The sequence below is a fragment of the Benincasa hispida genome, chromosome 1 (assembly GCF_009727055.1).
Source record: "Benincasa hispida cultivar B227 chromosome 1, ASM972705v1, whole genome shotgun sequence".
Lineage (NCBI taxonomy): Eukaryota > Viridiplantae > Streptophyta > Magnoliopsida > Cucurbitales > Cucurbitaceae > Benincasa > Benincasa hispida.
This window is the reverse complement of record NC_052349.1, coordinates 67,731,574-67,753,995: the sequence shown is the minus strand read 5'-3', so window position 1 is coordinate 67,753,995 and position 22,422 is coordinate 67,731,574. Positions and strand designations below refer to the sequence as shown.

Genomic DNA, 22,422 nt, shown 5'->3' with positions numbered 1-22,422 from the left:
AAATCCGAAGATAGTTCAACTAATAAAAACATATGTCAATGTTCGAGAATTTTCTTTAACTTTTGAACACAGAGTAAACTGGTAAACATCCCACTTCTTAAGCTAAAGGATGAGTTTGGCAGTTGATTCTTACAAAGGCTCTTTCCAATGAACTTTTTTACCCACCCGTTTTCTTAATACTTTTGAAAATTATTTAAAATATTGGAAAATTTTTTAAAATAGAAAAATAAAGAAAATTATTTACATAAAATAACAAAATTTAATTTTTTTTATAGAGATTGATAGAGGTTGATAGAATTCTATTAGCGTCAATATAAATTTTCTCTAAAATACTTTTACGTGAAATACTTAATTAATTTAATAATATTGTTAAAGAATCAATAATTTCTAAGCTTAATTTCATTTTCAACCTTTACACGGCACTTTCTTCAAGAACACATTTTTATCAATTTTGTTGAGTGACAACGATGACAGAATTCTTTTGGAACGGTTAAAAATTTTATTTTTCTTTTTTTTCTTTTTTTAAAAAAATCATAATAATAATAAAGAAAGAAACAGACCCTCTTGACATAATATTATGCTTGCAAAAAAAAGCCAATTTAAACCGCACGAAATTCTATCTTTTCCATATTTGCTTCTCTTCAATATATTTCTATTTATATTCTAAAATATATTTAGTTCCAAAATATATTTATATTCTTTTCACATTCACTAAAAATCTATATTCTATTTATATATTTATAATTTTTTTTTTACTAAAATATATTTAGTTCCAAAATTTTAAAGAATTTTTTAGATATTCTTTAATCTTCTACTCTGATTTTTTTTTTAAAAAAAAATAAGGAAATGATAACATCACATGCTAATTAAAAACATGATGTGTTGATTTCGGTACCGTATAACATGACAATTTGGCATTAAAAATAAGTGACTATCCGGATAAAATAGTGAAATGGATAAGGAGACAAGACACCTTATGAAACAAATAGTTTTTTTTTTTTTTTTTTTTTACCTCGAAGAAAAAAATTAATTCCGTTTTTAATTAACATAATCGAGGTTTTGATGGAACATTTTTATTATCTATCTTTTCATATATCTTTTGTTTTCTAGGCAACTGTTCTCATTAATTATACTTATAATTAGAGAAAGAGTAGGCTACAAATATAGGATAAGCTTAAGAATGTAGGAAGAATAAAACATAGTATACAGAATAACATATATTTGAGGAATCTGAAGGAGGCATGTGAAATAATTAAGGCTATGTATTGAATGGTACTTGATCAAGCATTACTTACTAAAGAACCTGAACTAGTAACTTTTAGGTTTTTTCCTTGTAGACTAGCCCTTACCTTCTCAAACATTTATATGAAACGAAAAAAATGCATTTTTTTTTCAATTATTACTTAGCTAGACACATACCATATACTACTACGTACCTATATATCCTATGCACCCCAACTCGACGAAACAAGGTCGCTTGATAATCCCGATAACCCCAATGATGATGATGACGACAATGATGAGCATGGCGGGTTCTGCAAGATCGATGACATGATCATGTCAATTTGCTCCATAGCCATTTGATTATTGGCTACCAAGCATTGATCTTGTGGATAGTAACCATTTGGAAAGCTTGATAATTTGGTAATTGGATCAAGATCTTGCAAAGGAGCTGAAATTTGTGGAATTGGTGAGCAAAGATTTTCCTCGCCAACCTCGCATAATTTCGGCATCGTCGTTGTGGGATGCAAAAACGAATTGTCGACGTATTGCGGTAATGCAGTGGTCGGAGTGACAAACTCTCCACCCACCACCACGGCTGGTTGATGATCAGAGTCGAGCGATTGGAGACGATAACCTCCCAACGACTGCCACAATGGAGGATCATGAGAGAAAAAGTTTGCTGAGGGGGAAATGGAAGGAAGTAAATGAACCAAATTGCCATCTGGATTGAGATTGGTAAATTGGTCAAGCTTATAATCAATGAGATGATCAAAACCAGCTTGTAGAGTTGAAATTGGAAGACATGGTTGGTCTTGATGGGCAGTGGTGGTTAAAATCAAATTAGGGTTTGCATTGAGAATAAAGAAGCCCTCATTATTAATGGAAGTATTAGGGTTTTGGAGACGGCCAGAAAAGGTGGCCAAAGCTGAAACCTCATGAGAAATCAACTTCTTTTTTATGTTTGAATTCCAAAAATTCTTCACTTCATTGTCTGTTCTTCCGGGTAATTGCTTTGCTATTTGAGCCCATCTGAAAAAAAAAATCCCCCAATAAACAAAAGGTTAAGAGAGTCCTCGATTCGATCTGAATTAATATTAGGGTGAATCTTTCTACATACCTATATAAAAAAAAACATATAGGCTTGTATATTATTTCGTCAATCTAATATCCTTATATACATAGAAGATAATCAATTCGGTCCTCGAGTAAAAAAGAGAAAAACTTACCTGTTACCAAGAATGCTATGAAGTTGAACAATGAGAGCAGCTTCTTGGGGAGAGAAACTCCCACGTTTAAGGTCAGGTCTTAAATAATTTATCCATCTTAGTCTACAACTTTTCCCACATCGTTGCAAGCCTGAAAAACTCACCATCAAAATAAAAAATTATAAGAAGAGCTCTGACTGACGATTTTATATTATTAAATAAATGCATTATAACCTAAAAGTTGTCTAACCATTATAAAAAACAACCACAAAATCATTTCTTAAATTTCAAAACAAACATCTAATAGAGAAAAAAAAAATTAAGTATATAAATAAAGGACTCGATTTTTAGTTTCGAGTGAGTAATTTTAGACACGGAATCAAAACAGAGTCATGTATATACACATTTTTTTAAAAAAAAGGTTGACTTATCTATAACCCATGAGTTAAGTTTTCGAGTTTAGTAGTAATTATGTCGGAGATGGGAAAATAGAAAGTGATTACCAGCAAGCTTAGGGACAGAGCTCCAACAGCCATGGCCATAGGTAGAAATGTAATTAACAAGCTTCTCATCTTCTTCAGGTGACCACAGCCCTCTCTTCACTTTCTGTTTGTTACAGCAAGAATGGTGTCCCATCTTCTTAATCTCTCTCTAAAAAAACTTAAAAAGAAAAAATGGAAAGCAAAGACAAAAGAGAAGCTTTTAGAGAAGCAGGAGCTTTAAAGGGTTGTTGTGTTTTTAGAGAGAGAAAAAAAAGTTGAAGAAAGGGAGTGTGAATGACATTTTGGGACGGGAAGGGAAGGAGGTTATGAATTTAATGTGGGGGAAATTGTACGGTTGTGAGCCGCTTTGGGATTCTGAGAAATGGCCTAAGGGAGTTTTGCTCTTTCGTCCCTCCCCAGAATTTCCGGGAATTTTCTACTACTACGTTAGTATGAAAATAATTAGAAAAAATACTTTTTTATCTCTAAGTTTTGGACTTAGTTTTTATTTCGTCTCTACGTTTGAAAACGTTACACTTTTAATTTTAAATTTTTGAGTTTTGTTTTAATTTGATCGCTAAATTTTAAGATCTACACAATTTATAATCTCTATTTTGTTGTGAATATCAACTATTAATTTTAGTTTTAATATTTACTAATTAATTAAGAACAACCGTAAAGTAAAATCCTGAAATTAATTAGTGATTTGAAAAATAGTGAAACTTAATTATTTATAATTCTTTTAAATCAATTAATAGATATTGACACTATCAGCTCAAAGTAAGTATATAGTAAAAAATCAAAAGTAAAAGTGTAAATTTTGAAACCTAAAGGTTTGTTTTTTTTTTTTTGGAATATAGATAACCATAATATTTAGATGCCCAAAATTATAGATGCTTAGAATTACATATGTACGACATCTTTAAATAATCATTTGCTTTTCCGTCTCTCCCGAGAATTTTCTATACTACATTAGTATGAAAAAAAATATTTTTTTAATCTATGAATTTTGGGTTTAGTTTCTATCTCGTCCCTGACGGGTTGTTTGGGGCATTAAGTTGAGATAGGATGAATAAAGTTCATATGTATGTGGAGTTTATATATTTCTGGAGTTCATATATGTCTGTGTTTGGGACGCAGAGTTATTTGGTCCGAGTTCATATATGTCTGTATTTATGGTGTAGTGTTGAATTCGTATATTTGGGGCATCTGATGCAGTTTTTTTAACTCTAATTATTTTTTATTACTATTTTTATTTTGAAATTTTTTTATTCAATAATTATACCATCTTTATTTGAAGAAAATATGTATTGTAATTTTTTTTTTAATTTTTAAAGTTCTTTTCCCCCCCTTTTTTGGGCAATTAACCATTACATTTGTTGCAAAAATATGGTTAAATAAAATGAGAAACCAAAGAACAATAAAAACTTTTGATTCTTAATTTTTTTTCTTCATGAATTTCATTATCATCTTCTTCTTTTTCTTCTTATTCCAATTGTTGCTCTATATTTTTACTCTGTCATGATTTTTTTTTTAAAAAAAAAAAACTAAATCTCCCCCTTCATCTTAGTAGTCAATGAAATGTTACCACATTTCTTAAATAATTTCACTTTCAATTCCTCTAAATTTGGAGGATCTTTAGAGAAAAAATTTCTATTTTTCACTAATTGTTGCTATAAAATGTTTCAGGAAAAAAACTTTTCATTATGTTTTTTTTTATGTTATGTGTTACAAACTTTTCAACTACATACATACTTTTTGTCTAAATATTCTTAACACTCATTTAATATGTGAATTCAATTAAATAAAAATATTTTTTTATAAATTTTTATGTATAAATATTGCACTTAATGTAAACAAAATACTATTATTTTTATAACCAACCACTTTACAACATACTTTAACAGTCATCATTCTTATAATAATCAGAAGTGATTGTCAAAGTTGATTATCGAAGATGATTTTTGTTGGAGTTTATAATCGGAAGTAGTTGTCAGAGCCTGAAGTTGGTCACTTGAAGATGGTATGTGAGTTGGTCGTCAAAGTTTGTCATCGGAGGTAGTTTTCGGAGCCTAAAGTTGGTCAGCGAAGGTAGTCGTCGAAGTTGATCATCAAAGATGATTTTCGCTAGAGTTTGTAGTCGGAGGTGGTTGTCAGAGTTCAAAGTTAGTCACCTGAAGGTGGTATTAGAGTTGGCTGTTTGAGTTTTTCATCGGAGGTGGTTGTTGAACCCTCGAGTTGGTCGTCAGAGTTGTTTGTTCAAAGGTGGTCATCAAAGGTGATTTTTGTTGGAGTTTGTAGTCAAAGGTGGATTTTTGAAGCCTACGAAGGTGGTTGTCGAAGTTAGTCATTGGAGTTTGTTGTCAGAGCCTAAAATTGATCGTTGGAGTTGGTAGCACGAAGGTGGTCGTTGGAGTTGGTCACCGAAGGTGGTCGCCGGAGCCCAGAATTGGTTGTCGGAGTTGGTCGAGCAAATATCAAAGCCTGGAGTTGGTCGCCAGAGTTGTCATTGAGGATGGTTGTTGGAGCCCATAGTTAGTTCTTAAAGTGTGACAATGGCCAATGGGTGAAGCCATTGAAAACATTGGAAGAAGAGAGAATTGGGGTGAGTTGTTAAAATATACCAACTCAACTCCACCAATATTTAAAGTTGGTGGGCAAAATAGTGAGTTGATATATTATACAAACTCAAATCAACTCATGTTCGTCAGCTAAACACCCCCTAAGTTTGAAAATGTTACACTTTTAGTTTTTAACTATTTAGTTTTGTTTCAATTTGATTTCTAAATTTTAAGATTTACAATGGAAAATTTTCACAGATAAAAAAAGTCAAACTATTTACAGAAATAGCAAAACAAATACTAATCGACATTGATAGATTTCAATCAATGTCTATCAGTGATAGACTTCTATAAGTTTTCACCACTAATAGACATTGATAGACTTCTACTAGCCTCTATCAACCTCTATCAAAGAATATTAAAATTTTGCTATTTTGTATAAAAAAATTTCCCTATTTTTCTATTTTTGAAAATCCTCTTTTATAATCTCAATTCTTCACTAAATATCAATATTCAATTTTGGTTTTAATGTTAAATTAATTAAAAATAATCATAAATTAAAATAATAAAATTAATTTTAATAATGATTTGAAAAATTGTGGAGCTTAATTTTTTATAATTCTTTTAAATTAATTAATAGATATTGATACTAATGGCTCAAAGCGAGTATGTAGTAGAAAAATCAAAGTCAAAAGTGTAAATCTTGAAACCTAAAGTGTTGTTTGTTTGTTGTTTTTTGGGAATTCAGATAATCATAATTTGTAGAGGCCCGAAATTATAGATCCTTGGAATTACAAATGTACGACATCTTTAAATAGTCATGTTTGTTTTGTAGGAATATGTTTTGCAGATATCCGAAAAATACTTTGATAACTGTATTTTGTTTAATAGTATTTTTACTTTAAGATGACTTAAATTTACTATATGTTCCAAGAATGCTCTTACATTAATTAATTTATAAAATTTTAGTATATTTGAACTTATATAACATATTTGTTTTTGTCAATTTGAATTTCTTTTTAAATTAATACAATTTATATTAGTTTTATATGTTTTTTCTCAAAAAATTACTATTGATAATAATTTAAATTTTTTATAAACTAAATGTTAATTTAAATTTAAATTTTAATGTCTTGCTCTAAAAAATATATATAAAAAAAAACAACTATGATATAATAAAAAAGGAGTGATACACATAATTCACAATATTTATTTTAAGGGTTTTTTTTCAAATAACCGAAAATAAGCCAACTTATTTACAAATATAACAAAATTTCACTATTTATTAGTGATAAATCACGGTAGACATCTATGAGCATCTATCACTGATAGACAGTGACATTTTGTTATATTTGTAAATATTTTTAACAGTTTTACCTAAACAATTGCCCTTATTTTAATTATATAATGCAAATATATATATATTGGGAGAGAGAGTGAAGCACAAAAAAGTAAAATGGGGATGCCCTAAGAATATGAAAAACTCATGTTTTAGAAGGGCAATCAAACTTCTTGAGATGCCCCTACAAGGGCATCATCTATAATCCTCGAGAATCTCTAAATGTCAAGACATCTTATAATATAATAAAACAAAGTGATAATCTAAATGTCTACTCTATGAGAATATAGGATGCCCGCCAACAGACGATTCCTAATTTGAAACAAAATTCAAAATTCAAAGGTAAAATTATAACATTTTGAAATCTATTGACTAAATTAAAATTCTAAAATTAGAAGTGAAACATTATGAAACTTAGAACTTAAGGACTAAAAAGTATTTTTTTTAAAAAAAAAATTCTCTGTGGTTTGTTAGCCATGTCAGCAATTAATGTAATAAAATGATTGAAAAAATAGTTTCTAAGTTTTGAGTATGTTGTTTCCAATATTATATTTTTATACACAAGTTTTTAGCTTTTAGTTTATATTTGGCCACTAGATTGCTAGATTTTATATTTACCCCCAAAGTAACAAATGCTCGTTTTTGGTCTTGGGTGTTGACCTTCAATTAATAAATTTTAAAAAATTATGGTAGATTTTTCAATTACTTTTGATGGTGACTGAAAATTTAAGGAAAACTAATTTATTTGTTTTAATTTAATTAATTGAAATTGAAATTTAGCACTAAGGACTAAAAGTGGCAATGAGTGAAAACTCAATGGTAAAACCGTAAAATAATTCTTAAAATTTATAGATCAAATGAAAATTAAACTCAAAGCTTGTGGTAAGAATATAACATTTTAAAAACTAGGGATCTAATAAAAATTTAAATTTGAAACTCATTGGTAAAATTCTAAGTGATTAAACTAGTTAGTTCAATATCTAAGTGTGACGAGATGTTCCAACTAAATATAATTTAGTGGATATAATATCTTTCATCATCTGAAAAATCGATCTGTGAGTAAGAAAAAGTGAAAATGGAAGTATTTATATTACTATACAAGTATTAGAAATTTTTCGGACTCTTTTATTTTACTTGCTTTGAAGATGAAATTACTTTATTGATACTTATAAACCTTGTAGGATACAATTAACATTATCTTTAATTAAAATTAAGAAGCGTGACATTAAAAATAGTCATGAAATTTTTATCAACAATCTAACTTTTTGCATGAAAGGTTTAGCTAATAATTCAATATTATAGATCCATCTAAATATACTACCATTCCCTTTAACATTCAACCTAACATACATCTATGGTCAATTGATGTAGTAAAGCACAATAATATTGAAAATCATTAAAAGACAAACATCCATATAAAATATTATTGCATTAACATAAATCCATAACTAAGTTCATCAATACCATATAACTAGAATATTTAGCCATGCATCATTGCTATAAATGCATTCTCACAGTAAAGAAAAATAAAGGGAACGAAGAAAAACCACTTCTGAATCAATCTCTAGTATTGAAACTCATCAATCTTGTCTCGATTCACACTTTGGGTTCTTGTACGACCTCCAAATAACTCCCTAATTTTCCTCACTTTCTCTAGGCTCTAAATTCTGTGGTATAATTGATTGAATTCAGCAACCAAAACCTTCGGGGATTATATTGAACAAGTTTTCTAAAAATACAACTTTCTTTCCTAAAATAGTCCGGTGCCACGGCGTTAGTCTTTCTTATCGAAGCGTCGTCTAGTGCACCTTTCCATGATGCACAAACAATGATGGATGACAGTCAGAAGCTTTCAATGAGGCACCAAAGATGACGGATGACAAAAATCTGTACAAAAACCTCTCGAGAAATGCACTGAGGGTAGCGCCACGGTATTATGCTCGACATTGTCCTGGTTTTCCACATCTTCATGTTTTCTTCCATCTCTTCTTCCTTTGTTTCGATGCTTAACTTGGGTTTGACTTTGTTGGCCTTATTTAAGTCTTTTTTTTTAAACTCATTTTGACATTTAATCTTTATCCCAAACATAACCTTGAAAACACTAACAAATAACATCAAATCTAACCAAATCATATAAAAAAATCATCCTAAATCAAGAGAAAATAATACACATTTTAGGTACGTTTCAAGTATGTTGCACGATTCATAATCATATTAGATTGACTGATTGTCAAGATGATCTATTCAATTACTTTAGCATGAATCAATGGTCATTAAGATACGCAGGGTTTGTTAGACAATATGTGGGGTAGTATAATTGAGTTATATGTGATTCAAAATATTTTAAGACATTGCTATTGTCTTCTGTCAAAATAATTTACAAATGACTCGAGTGAAAGATAATATTGCCGATCAAATTTGGACAATATTTGAAGGATAGATGCAATTATTATTATTATTTTTAGTTGTGCATCAAGACTTATTTGTATCAAATAATATAAACTTTTGATAATTTCTTTTTCGATGTTTAATGTATGACATATCTTTTTTATATTACATCAATAAAAAACAAGAAACAAGAACCATATATCAAATAAGTTCTTGTTTCTGTTTCTTTTTTTTTTTCCAAAAAAACAAGAAATAATAATAATTATCAAACATATTCTTGTTTCTAGCTCTTAAAAATTAGGAAACAAGAAATGAGAAACAAGAAACAGAAAACAAGACTCGAGAATGTTATCAAACAAGCCTTTAGGAATCAGATTCTTGAGCCTTTGTTTTGGAATTGTGAAATTTTGGATTCATATTTCTATGTTTGGTACTTCTAAACCCTATGTTGGTCCAACTTTTTCTTATTTTTTTCCTTTAGCTATTTAGTTCTTTTATTTTTAGTGGATGTTTTTGTGAATTTTAAAACTCCCTGTATAACATGGATCAATTTTTCTAGGGACTATGGTCTAAGAATAAGAAAATTGTTTTTAAAAATCTAGACGATTGCTTACCACTAACAAAAAGAAAAACATAACATGGTAACCATTATATGGTCATGAATTTGAACATCAAAATACAAAGTCTAGAAGCAAAATATAAAAGCATGAACGAACAAAAGCAGATTAACTTGGCAATCAATTGTCTATAGAAAGTAGTCATCAAAAGGTTGAACAAAAATCAGTGAAGTAGAGTCCAAAAATATAGGAGGGTCAACCTTAATATACAAAATAAATTCACTTATGCATAAAATTCTATGATTGTATCAAATAATATAAGTATGGCGTTATATTTAAATAAATGTTTTATCTTGAAGGATATCATGTAATACCTATGAAAAAAAGATGTTTTTTTTTTTTACCATTTTATTTTACTATAACTTGACCATGTATCTTACGTGCAAAACTCTACATCAATACTATTGGTATAATTTTTATGTGTTGAGTAGGTAAAGATGCATTTGTTGATAATATTTGATCAACCGTTTAAGGAAGGCTTCCTTACTAACAGGCCAAACCATATCATTGATTATCTAAGAAATAGAAATAAATAAAACAGAAACAAAACACGATTGTAGTTTCTCAAATTTTGCCAATTTTTAAGAAATATTTTCTAAATTTTAGAAACTAGAAATGAGAATGTCAAATAAGTCTGTTTTTTGAAAAATAAGGAACAGTAAATGAAAACATTATTAAAACAACCTTTTAAGATTCTGATTCCAAAATAGGCCCAAACAACTCTAAATATTGAGTTGTCAGGGATAGTTTTATTACATTATTAAATTTTAATTCATTTATATTAGATAGTGTTAGATTCAAATCCTCACGTAAGCCAAATTCTATAATTTTCCTACAAATGTGGGTTGGGGGTGGGGTGTGGGGTGTGGGGTGGGGAATGTGAATAAAAGGTTATAATATTTATTAGAATGAAATATGAATTATTTTAGAGGGGAGACAATAACCAAGACCTACCTTTGCAAAAGAAATAAAATAATTAATTATTTAAAAAAAAAAACAAACAAACAAAAAACCAAGAACTCTTTTACTTTTATCTTTATTTTCTTTCTTTTCTTAAGTCTTATCTTACTTCAACAAAAGTGAAATTCTCTTTTTATAAGATGTGAAAGCTGATCAATACCCTCCTCCATGCAAAGCATGATGATGAATGATGATGATTAAGGATTAAGAATAAATATTTTCCTAATATGTGTTGCTATAAAATAACAAACCTAACAAAAGCAAAACAAAGAGGAGTTGTTTGGTTGGACGGAAAAGAGGATAGGAATGAGAATGAGTTTACAAAACCCATGTTTGGTTGGTGGGATTTATTTATTTACCTTGGAAAAAGCAATTCCTAGGTATCTTTTACCACACAAATGAAGGAATTGCATACTCATTGAGAAGTGTAGATTTTCATTTCTTCTTCTGCTTCCTACCACGATTTTCCTTCCTTTTAGCTGTGAAATCGTACACATTTTGTTACTCAGCGATCGTGTAGTATTTGGTAAGCAATCGTATAGCATTTGGTTACTCAACGATCGTGTAGCATTTGGTTACTCAGCGATTGTGTAGCATTTGGTAAGTGATCATATAGCATTTGGTAGGCGATCGTATAGCATTGGGTATGCGATCGTATAGCATTTTGTTACTCAACGATCATGTAGCATTTGGTAAGCGATCATGTAGCATTTGGTAAGCGATCGTATAGTATTGGGTGCGATTGTATAGCATTGGGTCAACGATCATATAGTATTTTGTTACTCAGCGATCGTCTAGTGGAGCTCAGCGATCGTGTAGCATTTGGTAAGCGATCGTATAGCATTGGGTAGGCGATTGTGTAGCAGAGCTAAGCGATCGTGTAGCCGAGCTTAGCGATCGTGTAGTATTTGGTAAGCGATCGTATAGCGTTTGGTAGGTGATCGTATAGCATTGGATAGGCAATCGTATAGCGTTTTGTTACTCTGCGATCGTGTAGATAATTTAAGCGATCATATAGTATTTTGTAAACGATCGTGTAACGGAGCTCAGCGATCGTGTAGATAATTTAAGCGATCATATTGCTACGAAATCGAAAATTAAAGAACACAAAAAAAGGGAACGTAAAGATAGAGAAGATCGACACACAGATATACATGGTTCACTACGAATTCTAAATAGGTTTGGGGGCGTTGTCCCCAAACCCCCACCAGGGCGCGCCGCCTCTAGACCCGGCTCACTGACGACTCCTGTACTTGGTTGTTCGAAACGCCAACAAACTGATTTAAGGCATTTCAACAAATACTTGATAGGGACAATCTCAATTTTTTTTTTTAATTTCCACATACTATTCCCAAACATTGTTTTCCCATGCACAACCAAACATAGTTATCCTTGATTCCCAGTAATTTTATTCCCAAACATCCTTAATTCTTGGACATTGAGAAAATCAATCCAAACAGCCCCAGAAAGAAAAAAGAGATAGAGAGCAAAGTAAAGAGGAAATTATATATTCACAATTGAGAGATGTTTTAAGATGTGTTTTAAGAGCTTCATACCAACATTATTTATAATGTTACAATGAGTAGGTTAGGCATTAAAAAAATTACAAGTCTAAATTACTAAAAGAATAATATTTAGGTGCACGTGACAACTTGACAACTTATGAGACGTGACAACTTGTGATTAATGGAATAGTCTATATGCCTCTAACTATTTTTCTTACTAAAATTAGGAGAGTCAAATAGAGGGAGAATAACTATAATGTGAGAGTGAATGTGTCAAATAGAAAAATATAGGCCATTATGTACATGTGTCTCAATTTTGTCTTATTGCTGATCTTTTAATTTTTTTTATTAATTATAATTTTAAAATCAAGTCTTTACCTTTGATAAGGGTATAAAATGTGAGTGGTTAAATTACTTTGTTGGATAACTATTTAATTTATAAAAATTGAGCTTAATAAATTTATTTTCTTTTTGAGCTCGTTTCTTTATTATGTGTTCTTTGATCTACTTTTAGAAAAGAAATTTTTTAAAAAAAACTTATTATTGATTTTAGAATTTGGTTATGAAATTCAAATGTTATTTTCTTTCAAAAAAAAATATAAAAAACATCATAAAGAAATTGGAGAAGAAACAAATATAATTATAAAAATTTTAAAAATTAAAGATTAAATAATTACCAAAGAGACATTTAATTTACAAAATGTATTTTAAATGTGACACATGAAATTTTGGTTCAATGGAGAAAGAACACTTAATTAGGAGAAGTAAGGAGAAAGAACACTTAATTAGGAGAAGTAAACCCAAGATGAAATTTTGGTTCAATGGAGAGAGAACACTTAATTAGGAGAAGTAAACCCAAGATGAAATTTGAGGATTATATATTGTAACCCAAATAAAATTCCCACACTATCAATTTACAAGTCAACTTTGATTAAATTGATGGACAACTAATATAATTATTGCCAAAATTTCCAATTCTTTAATAATGGTTAACTTTTTCTCCCAATAATTTGGCACAATCTATTTTCAAAAAAGAAAAATAAAAAAGGGGGGGACAAACCCATATAGAAAATGCCCACAAAAGGACCTAATTAATTAATCAATTAATTATTGTGGAGTTTTATTGTACAAATTTTTGTGATATTTTTAAAGTTTTTTGCTACAAATTTTGTGAGATTTGTATCCCAAAATCCAAATAGGAATTAAAAGGGGAATGATATATATGAACAAATTGACAAAATGGGTTATTTTATTTTGAAGAAAAGTTAAGTCTAGGCACCTAAAAAGAGAGAATTTTTTTTGCCTAAATTATAATGCAAAATATAGCTAAACAACAAATATGGATAATTAAGCAAAAAATTATCATAAAAATGATCCAACCTACAATTTTGCTTATTGCAATTAATTGACATGACGAGGAATAACACCAACAACCATTAATATGCTACTTTCTTTTATCATTATTATTGTTTTTTTTTTTTTAAATGAGATTTGTTTTAAAATTATTGAAAGATTAATCACTTTCTTCTCTCTAAATTTAAATTATCACATCACCAATTAGACCTTTAGTAAAACTCCATTAATTTCTTCAATGTTCTCTTGAAATTATGCAATTGATATCCTTGTTTAACAAGGAAAATTTAATTACAACAACTGGTTAAATAGCAAGTTTAAATTTTTAATACATCAACTTTTAAGTTTACGCCTATTTAATCTTTAAAAATTTTAAAAGATGTGTAATAAATTAACGATATATAATTAAATTTTATTTTATCCAGAACTTTAAATTTTTAGGTCAATTGATGATTTAAGATAGTATTAAAGCACGTGGTCTAAGGAGGTTCTATATTCATGCCTTTGCAATTTTATTTGAGGCTTCAAATATAATTATGATATTTACAACTAATTATAATCTAAAATTATCTACATTATTACTATTTCACAAACCCTTTTTTTGTTACAATTATTTCTCATATTTTCTTTCTTTGACTCTTATAATTACTGACTATAATATTCATGGATCTATTATAAACGTGATTGAAATATTTCGAATCTTCATTACACAAAAAATTTAATTTTATATCTAAGAAATCAGGTAGTACTTTTTAAAATTTTTGAACACTTCAAAGACTTTGTTTTTTATAAGATGTGAAGAGGTGAGGGAATCTAACCCCTGACTTTGAAATTAAGAATAAAACATTAAGCCAATTGAATTATGCTTATTTTGACAACACTTTAAAGATTTATAAGACACAAAATTGAGAGTTTATTAGATTTTGTAGACATTAATTTTAAACTTTTAAGAACCTAAATGAAAGTTCAAAAATGTTATTGAATATTTTTTAAAATTTAAAAGCAGTTTAGGGACTAAAACTGGTAGGTAACCTTGCCAAAATCATTATAGCAAGTTTTGTGAAGGATTTTTCTTTTTTTTCTTTTTTTTTTTTTGTGTCAATTTGTGTTCTCTTTCAAGTTTTTCTAAAAAAGTAAGTTAATCTTGGTACTTTATTATTAGTTAATTGTAATATATGAAATAAGATGTTTTAGTTCTTTGGATTTAAGTATCAATTTCTTATTGGTTCTAACTTCAATTAGTTTCAAACTATAGGATTAGGTTAGAGCACAAATAAAAAAAGAAAAAAAAAAAAAAAAAAAGGAAGCTAAATGTACAAATAGAATTATTAAGAATAAATAACCTTTAAAGTATCATATTCACTGATTTGTTTTAAAAATTTTCCAATAATGTCATACAAAATAAATCTTACATTCAATCCAATATTATTGGATCTTCATTCAAATAATAAGTATAATACGATAAGATAAATATTTTAAATAATAAAATTATTGAAAATATTTTTAAATATAAAAAAATGTCACCTGATAGATGATAGACACTCATAAACATCATCTATCTATCACATTTATAAATAAATTAATTTATTCTTTTATATTTAAAAAATAAAACTCTAATCATGTTAGATTAAATTTTACTAATTTAAAAAAAATTACAGCCTTCAAAGCCATACTCATTTTAACTTTATAAACATATGAGAGACCCATTTTTCACTTTTTCCAAACTTTATTTCTATGGAAATTCATACATCAAATTGGATCATTTTTTTGTTTTTTGTTTTTATCAAAATCAGAGAAAACTTTTAGAAAAAAGGGTGAGAAAAATAAAAAGGTTAATAGGACCATTATGAAATTATCAATTATTGTCCTCTTATTTTTTTCTATTAAGATGAAAAGTTTGCATGGTTTTCTTCCAGAAGGGTCAATATCATGTCCTAGACATTTGTTATATGATATCAAAGATATAAAATCCTCAACAGATCTTTACACAAAATGAACAAAATTACTTTTGTCATTTTTAAAATCACTTTCCTCTCAAATATTGAATGTTTGTTAAATGTTGAAATGATTTTTTAAAAATTAAAATCATTTAAAATTGATTTTTCAATTAGAAAAGTAATTTTTAGTGGGGTGATTGGACTGAAAATCACCACAAAATTTTGCCCTAATTTTATTTCATTTATTGAAATAATAAAATTGCCCATGTATTTTAGGGGCTCACACCCCAAAAGTTTTCCACATTCATCTTTTTAATAATTTTGTTACTTCTAAATCACTTTTGGAAGTTTGAAACAAAACATATGGCACGAAAATCAATTTACAAAATCATTTGTACCCATTTTTATAAAATTGTCATTTCAACTCTCTCTCTCAAATATGTATTATAGTAATACTGCTTAAGCTAACACAAACATAATATATAGAATTTGTACTATTAATTTCAAGATTATAGATTTGATTTTTTCACATCTATTTCAAAAAAGTAAACAAAAGCACGAGTATATTCAAAAGTATGGTAAAAATATTTTTGAAAATTTCAACATATAAGTAAAGAAAATTAAAATTAAAAGTATTTTGAAGTTGATCCTCAAAAGAATTAGTTATTTAGTGTACAATTCTTTTTTTGTTTTGATCATCATAACTAGAAGGAATCTTAGTATTCTATTTTATCGTAAATGTTGAAACATTTTATCAAAATAAAGAAAAAAATAGTTAATAACGTAATTTAATTAAGTAAAACTATACGGCCTTTGAAATAAGAGATTATAATAATTGAAATTTGAATTTTTATCTTTCATTGAAATGTTAAAATTAAAAAAAAAAAAAAAAAAAAAAAAGAAAAAAAGAAAAAAAAAGTCACGAAATGACTAATACAAGACGAAAAGCAAAGCAGTCTTTTTTGTGAAGCTATGTCGAGTGTCATCTCACTATCATCTCATCAAATAGGGAACATCATTTCATCATCTTCACCAAGTCTTTGCTTCAATGGTTGGTGAACATTTGAAAGTATATATATATATATTTAATTATATTTATATTTCATTTATTGTAATTAATTCCATGAGTTATTATATTTATATTTCATTTATTGTAATTAATTCCATGAGTTATTCATAGATACTTGTTAATGAAAATTTTAAGTTGTTAAATGGAGGAAAAAAAAAAGACATTTTGAGAATCTCACATTGCTTAGTTTGGAAAGTGAAATCTCCTTCTTATACTCCCATCTTGAGTTATGGGTTTGGACCTCCAAAGGTACCCATATTTTAAGGGGAGACTTGTGTCGGTGATTATTTTTTTATTAAAAATAATTATTGTTTTAATTATTTTTTTTTTTTTTGTTATTGAATAAAAGAAAGAGTGGTTTGCACAACTTCCTGCATTTCTCTCCCCTTAGTTGTGCGTCGCAGTTGGCCCTTGAGGCCTATACAAGGTGCAAATCTTTCAGTAGTAGTTTCACATATCTCAATTCGTTCCATTTTCTCATTTTCTCTCTCGACCTTTTTTTCTTTTTTCGTTTTGGTTTTTTCAAGCATCTCAGTCACCAAGGGTGTTAGTTTTTCGGTCGGGTATAGTGCAGCTCTAATCGTGACAGTTTTTATATATTTTTTACTATTTTATCTTGTGGACGTCATTGCAACTCCATAGAATTACTTGCACATTTGGACAAGAGAGTGACATCCGTGACTCAACCTATAACAAGTTTATGTTTTGCAGGTTCCATTTTTTTACTACTGTCATTCGTGGCCATTCATATACTTGTCATTTTCTATCTATCGGAGGGTAGGGGTTCCAATAATACTTGAAAGTATTTCTTTTCGTAAATGATAATAATAATAAGTGTTAGTTTATAAATAAACCATTTTATATTTAGGATAAGTAAATAATCCCAATTTTTTTTATCTATTGGTCGAAGATACATGCACTTCATGTTTGTTGAGCGATGTTCATATTACCAAGAATTGTTATTTAGCCTGAGTGTTTGGATATATATATATTTATTTATTTATTTGAGTTAAATATAGAATAATTGGGTGAGGTATTCAAATCTTAGATCTAAATGCGTGGACTCTTTAACAATTGATGTATTATTATTAAGAAAAAGAAGTTCATAAATCATAGTAATCATTTTTAATCGGTAAAACCATATAATTTATAGAATTATTAAATATATATATATGTAGAGTAACCAATAAGATTATAAACAACCATATTTCGAAGATTCTACTTAATTAATAATGCTATGTATCAAATTATGAGTATAATGTATTGTGACAAAGGAATGAAGCTGACTGGGGAATATATTTAATAATACGTACAGTACTATATTAAGCTTGATTATGTTCACATTTAATGATCTCAATAACGACAAGCAAAATTAATTTTATACTTTGCCTGTTCCTTGACATAATTAATGCAAATTATATTCTCTTTTTATTCCTTGTTTTTCGTAATCAATAATTCCTCAAAATATAAATCACTTTCATAGTGAACAACACAGTGTTAATTTCAAAAATTTAGAAAATGTTAATTACGTACATATGTTTATTATTTCCCTCTGACTTTTATTTACTTCAAAATATATATATATATGGAAAATAGTAGTAAATAGTTGGGAGATTTTTAAAAATAGAAAAATAAAAGAAATTATTTACACAAAATAGAAAAAATTTAATTTTCTTTGATAGACATTTGATAGAGGTTGATAGAAGTTTATCAGTGATAGATGCTTATAAAAGTCTACTAGTGTCTATCCGTGTTTTTTGCTATTTCTGTAAATAATTTGACATTTTTTCTATCTGTGAAATTTTTTTTAAATAGTTTATATATAGATTGTATATGTATAAACCCTCGAGTGAAATTCACTACTATTTTCTTTTAAAAAACATGTAAACACAAAAAATTATCATTTTGGGTTTGATTGAATAATATATTTATTCCACGCAAATATGCAAATTCCATGTCAATCTAAATCTAATTATAACTTGTCAATAATAATTAATATTAATTGAGTGGTATAAATTAAATCTCAACCCTAAACGTTGTTGAGTGAATAATATAATTTATGACATTCCATTAGAATTTTGTTTTAAAATCATTGGTGTTTAGTTTTTACCCATTTATAAAGACTTTTTAAAATGGAAGAATTATGGTAAGTTAGATAGTATAACAAAATTAAATAGATAGTAGCACTTCTCATTAAATTTGAATTGTTCTTATTTCCTTGTCTTCCTCTATTTTCTTTTACGAATTATGTGATTGTTATATTAATGAAATAGGGGTTAAGATATATGATGACCGATGAGAGTGTTATAAATGTGTCAATTTGATTGAGATTTTTTTATGTATTTATTGACCCACTTTTCTGTCATATATTTCTAAAAGAACATATGATAATTTTTCTTATTACTTTGCTAGTTGAAAAAAATAATTTTATATAGGTGAATTTGAGCTGTGAAATCAAGTAAAAGTAGCTACAAAATAAAAAGAAAATGATTTAAATTGATTAGCTTACTAAACCTTAAAATTTTAATTGATACACCAAAAGTTTAGGAATTTTAAATTGATATTTTCTTTATAACTAAATTGGTAAAGATATTAACAATATCTTTTTGTGGTTTTATAAATTCAAATATGCTTATTTCTATTGCAATATTAAAAATATATATATGAGCTTAATTTAATTTTCCCTTTTATCTACACAATACACTAGCTAATAAAAATTACACTTAAAAAAAAATTAAATTTTTTTTTTTGTTATATTGAAATTAGTTCTAGAAAAGGGTTATATTCCATTTTTTTTTTTTTTTTTGAATTTTTAAGACACGGTTATATTCAATTGATACCAAACCTAATTCAATTATTTAAGTAAGAATTTTGTATGTTGTCACATTTTTCTTACTAATAAATTAAATAGTAATCATGAAAACGAGAGATGCACATAATTAATATTGGACAAATTGGTATGACGCAAGAGATTAAATGTGTACCTCCAATTTCATCATTTGAATATAACTTTTTTGATAATGTATAGTGAAATCCAAAGAATGACATATCAAATAATTCAACTTTTATTTATTTTTTTAATATATTACTAGATAATCAAAAAAGAATATTATGTAGGACCCAAAGATTGGAAAATGTTTCCCTTTTTCTTGTAAATGAAGTGAGTAAAAAAGGGTAGTTGACCAAAGTGTCAATGGAAAAGGCTTGATTTTGTATCTTCTCTTAGACGATTCTCATAAGTTTTTTCCACGACTTTTTAACGTAGGTTCTCAATAAATATATATTTTGAGCTTAACGATAGAGTATACATGAAAATCCAATCATCAACTTAACACAAGTTTTATCTCACTTAAACTATGTTCATTTGAGTGAGGCATTACAATGTTTAGACTATATAAAAACCAGAAATTAAATCAAAATTTGTAAAAAATCAAACAAATATATTTTTAAAATTTGTGAAATTAATTATTACACTAAGATGAACAAATCCTACTTTAAGTCAACCACCTCAAGTAAGTTTCATGTTTTAATATATTGAAATAGGTATTTTCTAAAAAGGGTTTTCATACGGTTTTATTTATAGAGAATTAGATAAATATTTCATTTTTTTATAAAAAAAAAAAATACATTAGTCAAAACGAGATATTGTTTTTTAATTATTTTGAGAAAAACATGAAATGCATCTCTTCTATAACGCATTTAGAGAAAATTTAATTAAAAATTTTTAAAAATAACTTTGACGGTGAAGTTGGTGGAAAACGAGGAATAGATTAAATACATCTTTTTAAGAAATACATTTACTGCATAAAAAATAAACTAACATCCTTTTAATATACTGGTCATATACAAGTTTGGTTAAATAAAGAAATTTTCATTTTTTAAAATTATTATATCACAATCTTAATAAGTTGAAAGATAAATGAATATTGGCATATTCTTAATAAGCTAAATATTTTACAATCCATTTGTTATTATTGATAATATACCATGTATATTCTTTCTTCTTAGTTTGGGAGCTTCACATATATGACCATGTGTATCGTTTAACAATTTACAATATGTATTATGAGTTTTGAATATTACTGCTTAAAAATAAATAAATAAATAAATCATTAGTGCTTGGTCAATCATTGACTTATAAAAATAGTTAATATTATATATTTTTCCTTATTAAAACTTTTTGAAAAGTGTAAAAAAAAAGGTTAAAAATTTTAAGAAAACTTGTTTCTTCTTTTATTCTTTTACTTTTATAAATTCAGAGATGTGTGTATTGTAATCTGTTTTTCTCCACTTAATTTTAGTTTTCTGTTGTTTTTTAAGGACAAATTTTATTTAATTTAAGATATATCCAATAAAATTTAATTCAAAAAAATATAATAATGATGCCATAATAGAATATAACCAAAGATATTGGACATTGGCACTTAGGAAATGTTTGGGGAGGTTGAAATATAATAGGATTACTTGAAATCAGAGAGAGCGAGAAGCGTAAGAAATCGAGAGTGGAATGAAAATGAGATTGCAAACGAGTTGAAAACTGTGAGAATGAAATGAATTTGAATCGGACTCAAAATGCTCAATTCAAATATAAGATTTTTTATTATGTTACATTACAAATTCATTCCATTACCGATCCTCAAACAACGACAATTTTACTACAAAATAAATTACGAATATATCCCTTTCTAGAAGTCTTTGATTATTTCGGTTCAACCCTTTAAACCTATTTAAAAGGAAAATGGAAAATCTTAGGTCAGCCTTCAAGTTCAAATTTGACACCCAAACTTGAATATATTAAAATTACCATTAACATTAGTTGATTTCTAAATTGAGAACTTTTTTTAACCAAATCAACATGAGTTTAAATGTGTTTTATGCTCACCCATATTTCTCTTTAAAGAAAATAGAGGTTTACAAAATTCAAAATCAAAGGAGTAGGTATATTTACATGGCTAATAATATTACATCAATTTAAACATATGAGTATCCACACAATAAAAATGTCATATTATATACATCACCATGTATTTAATAGAGGATAATATAAAGTGGGATCTTCAAAAATTAAAAAAAAAAAATAAGGGAAACTATTTACACAAAATAGTAAAATTTAATTTTTTTTCTATAGAAGTAATAGAAGTCTATCAGTGATAAAAATTGATAAAAGTCTATCAGTGTTTATCAGCAATAGAAACTGGTAAAAGTCTATCATTGATACTATATAATAGACGAAGTCTATTAATGTTTTTTTTCCTATTTCTATAAATAATTTGATATTTTTTTATATGGAAAATTTTTCTAATATATACTAGATAATATTTATTTCTATTATTAATTATTTTTATAATAAGATATTTAGGGTAATAAGTCATAGAAAGATTAATATATGCACCTTATTGTCAATTCTTCCACAGGAAAGGGAAAAAGTCAATATACAAATTTTGTCCTTCGAAAAGTTTATTATTTAACTTGGACCTGATTATCGAAATCTTTTGTTGTTATTTGTTTGTTTGTTTTTTTTTTTTTTTTTTTTTTTCAAATTTAATTTAATTTCTTTATTTTGTTATTTCCAAAATTTTATTTATTGAGTCAATATAAAACCATCAATTTTTTTTGTTTTAAATACAGTGTCTTATATATATATTCTATTCCTCTAGCCTGCTTACCTAATACCTAACCATATCTATATGCAATATTCCCATTATTTTAATTTATTCATTTCTTAAACTAATTCAAGGATCTTCTCTATTTGATATGAAAGCTTTTTTCTTTTTCTTTTTCT

At 27.3% G+C, this 22,422-nt stretch overlaps 1 protein-coding gene across 1 annotated transcript; it reads right to left on the bottom strand.

The window, feature by feature from the left end:
• Positions 1-1,244: 1,244 nt before the first annotated feature.
• Positions 1,245-3,227, bottom strand: LOC120091104 (transcription factor MYB26-like). The gene is made up of 3 exons (XM_039048947.1): positions 2,933-3,227; positions 2,451-2,580; positions 1,245-2,253 (listed from the first exon to the last, which is right to left on the bottom strand). The coding sequence occupies exons 1-3, from the start codon at positions 3,063-3,065 to the stop codon at positions 1,446-1,448; spliced, it is 1,071 nt and encodes a 356-aa protein (XP_038904875.1). The 5' UTR covers positions 3,066-3,227; the 3' UTR covers positions 1,245-1,445.
• Positions 3,228-22,422: the final 19,195 nt, after the last annotated feature.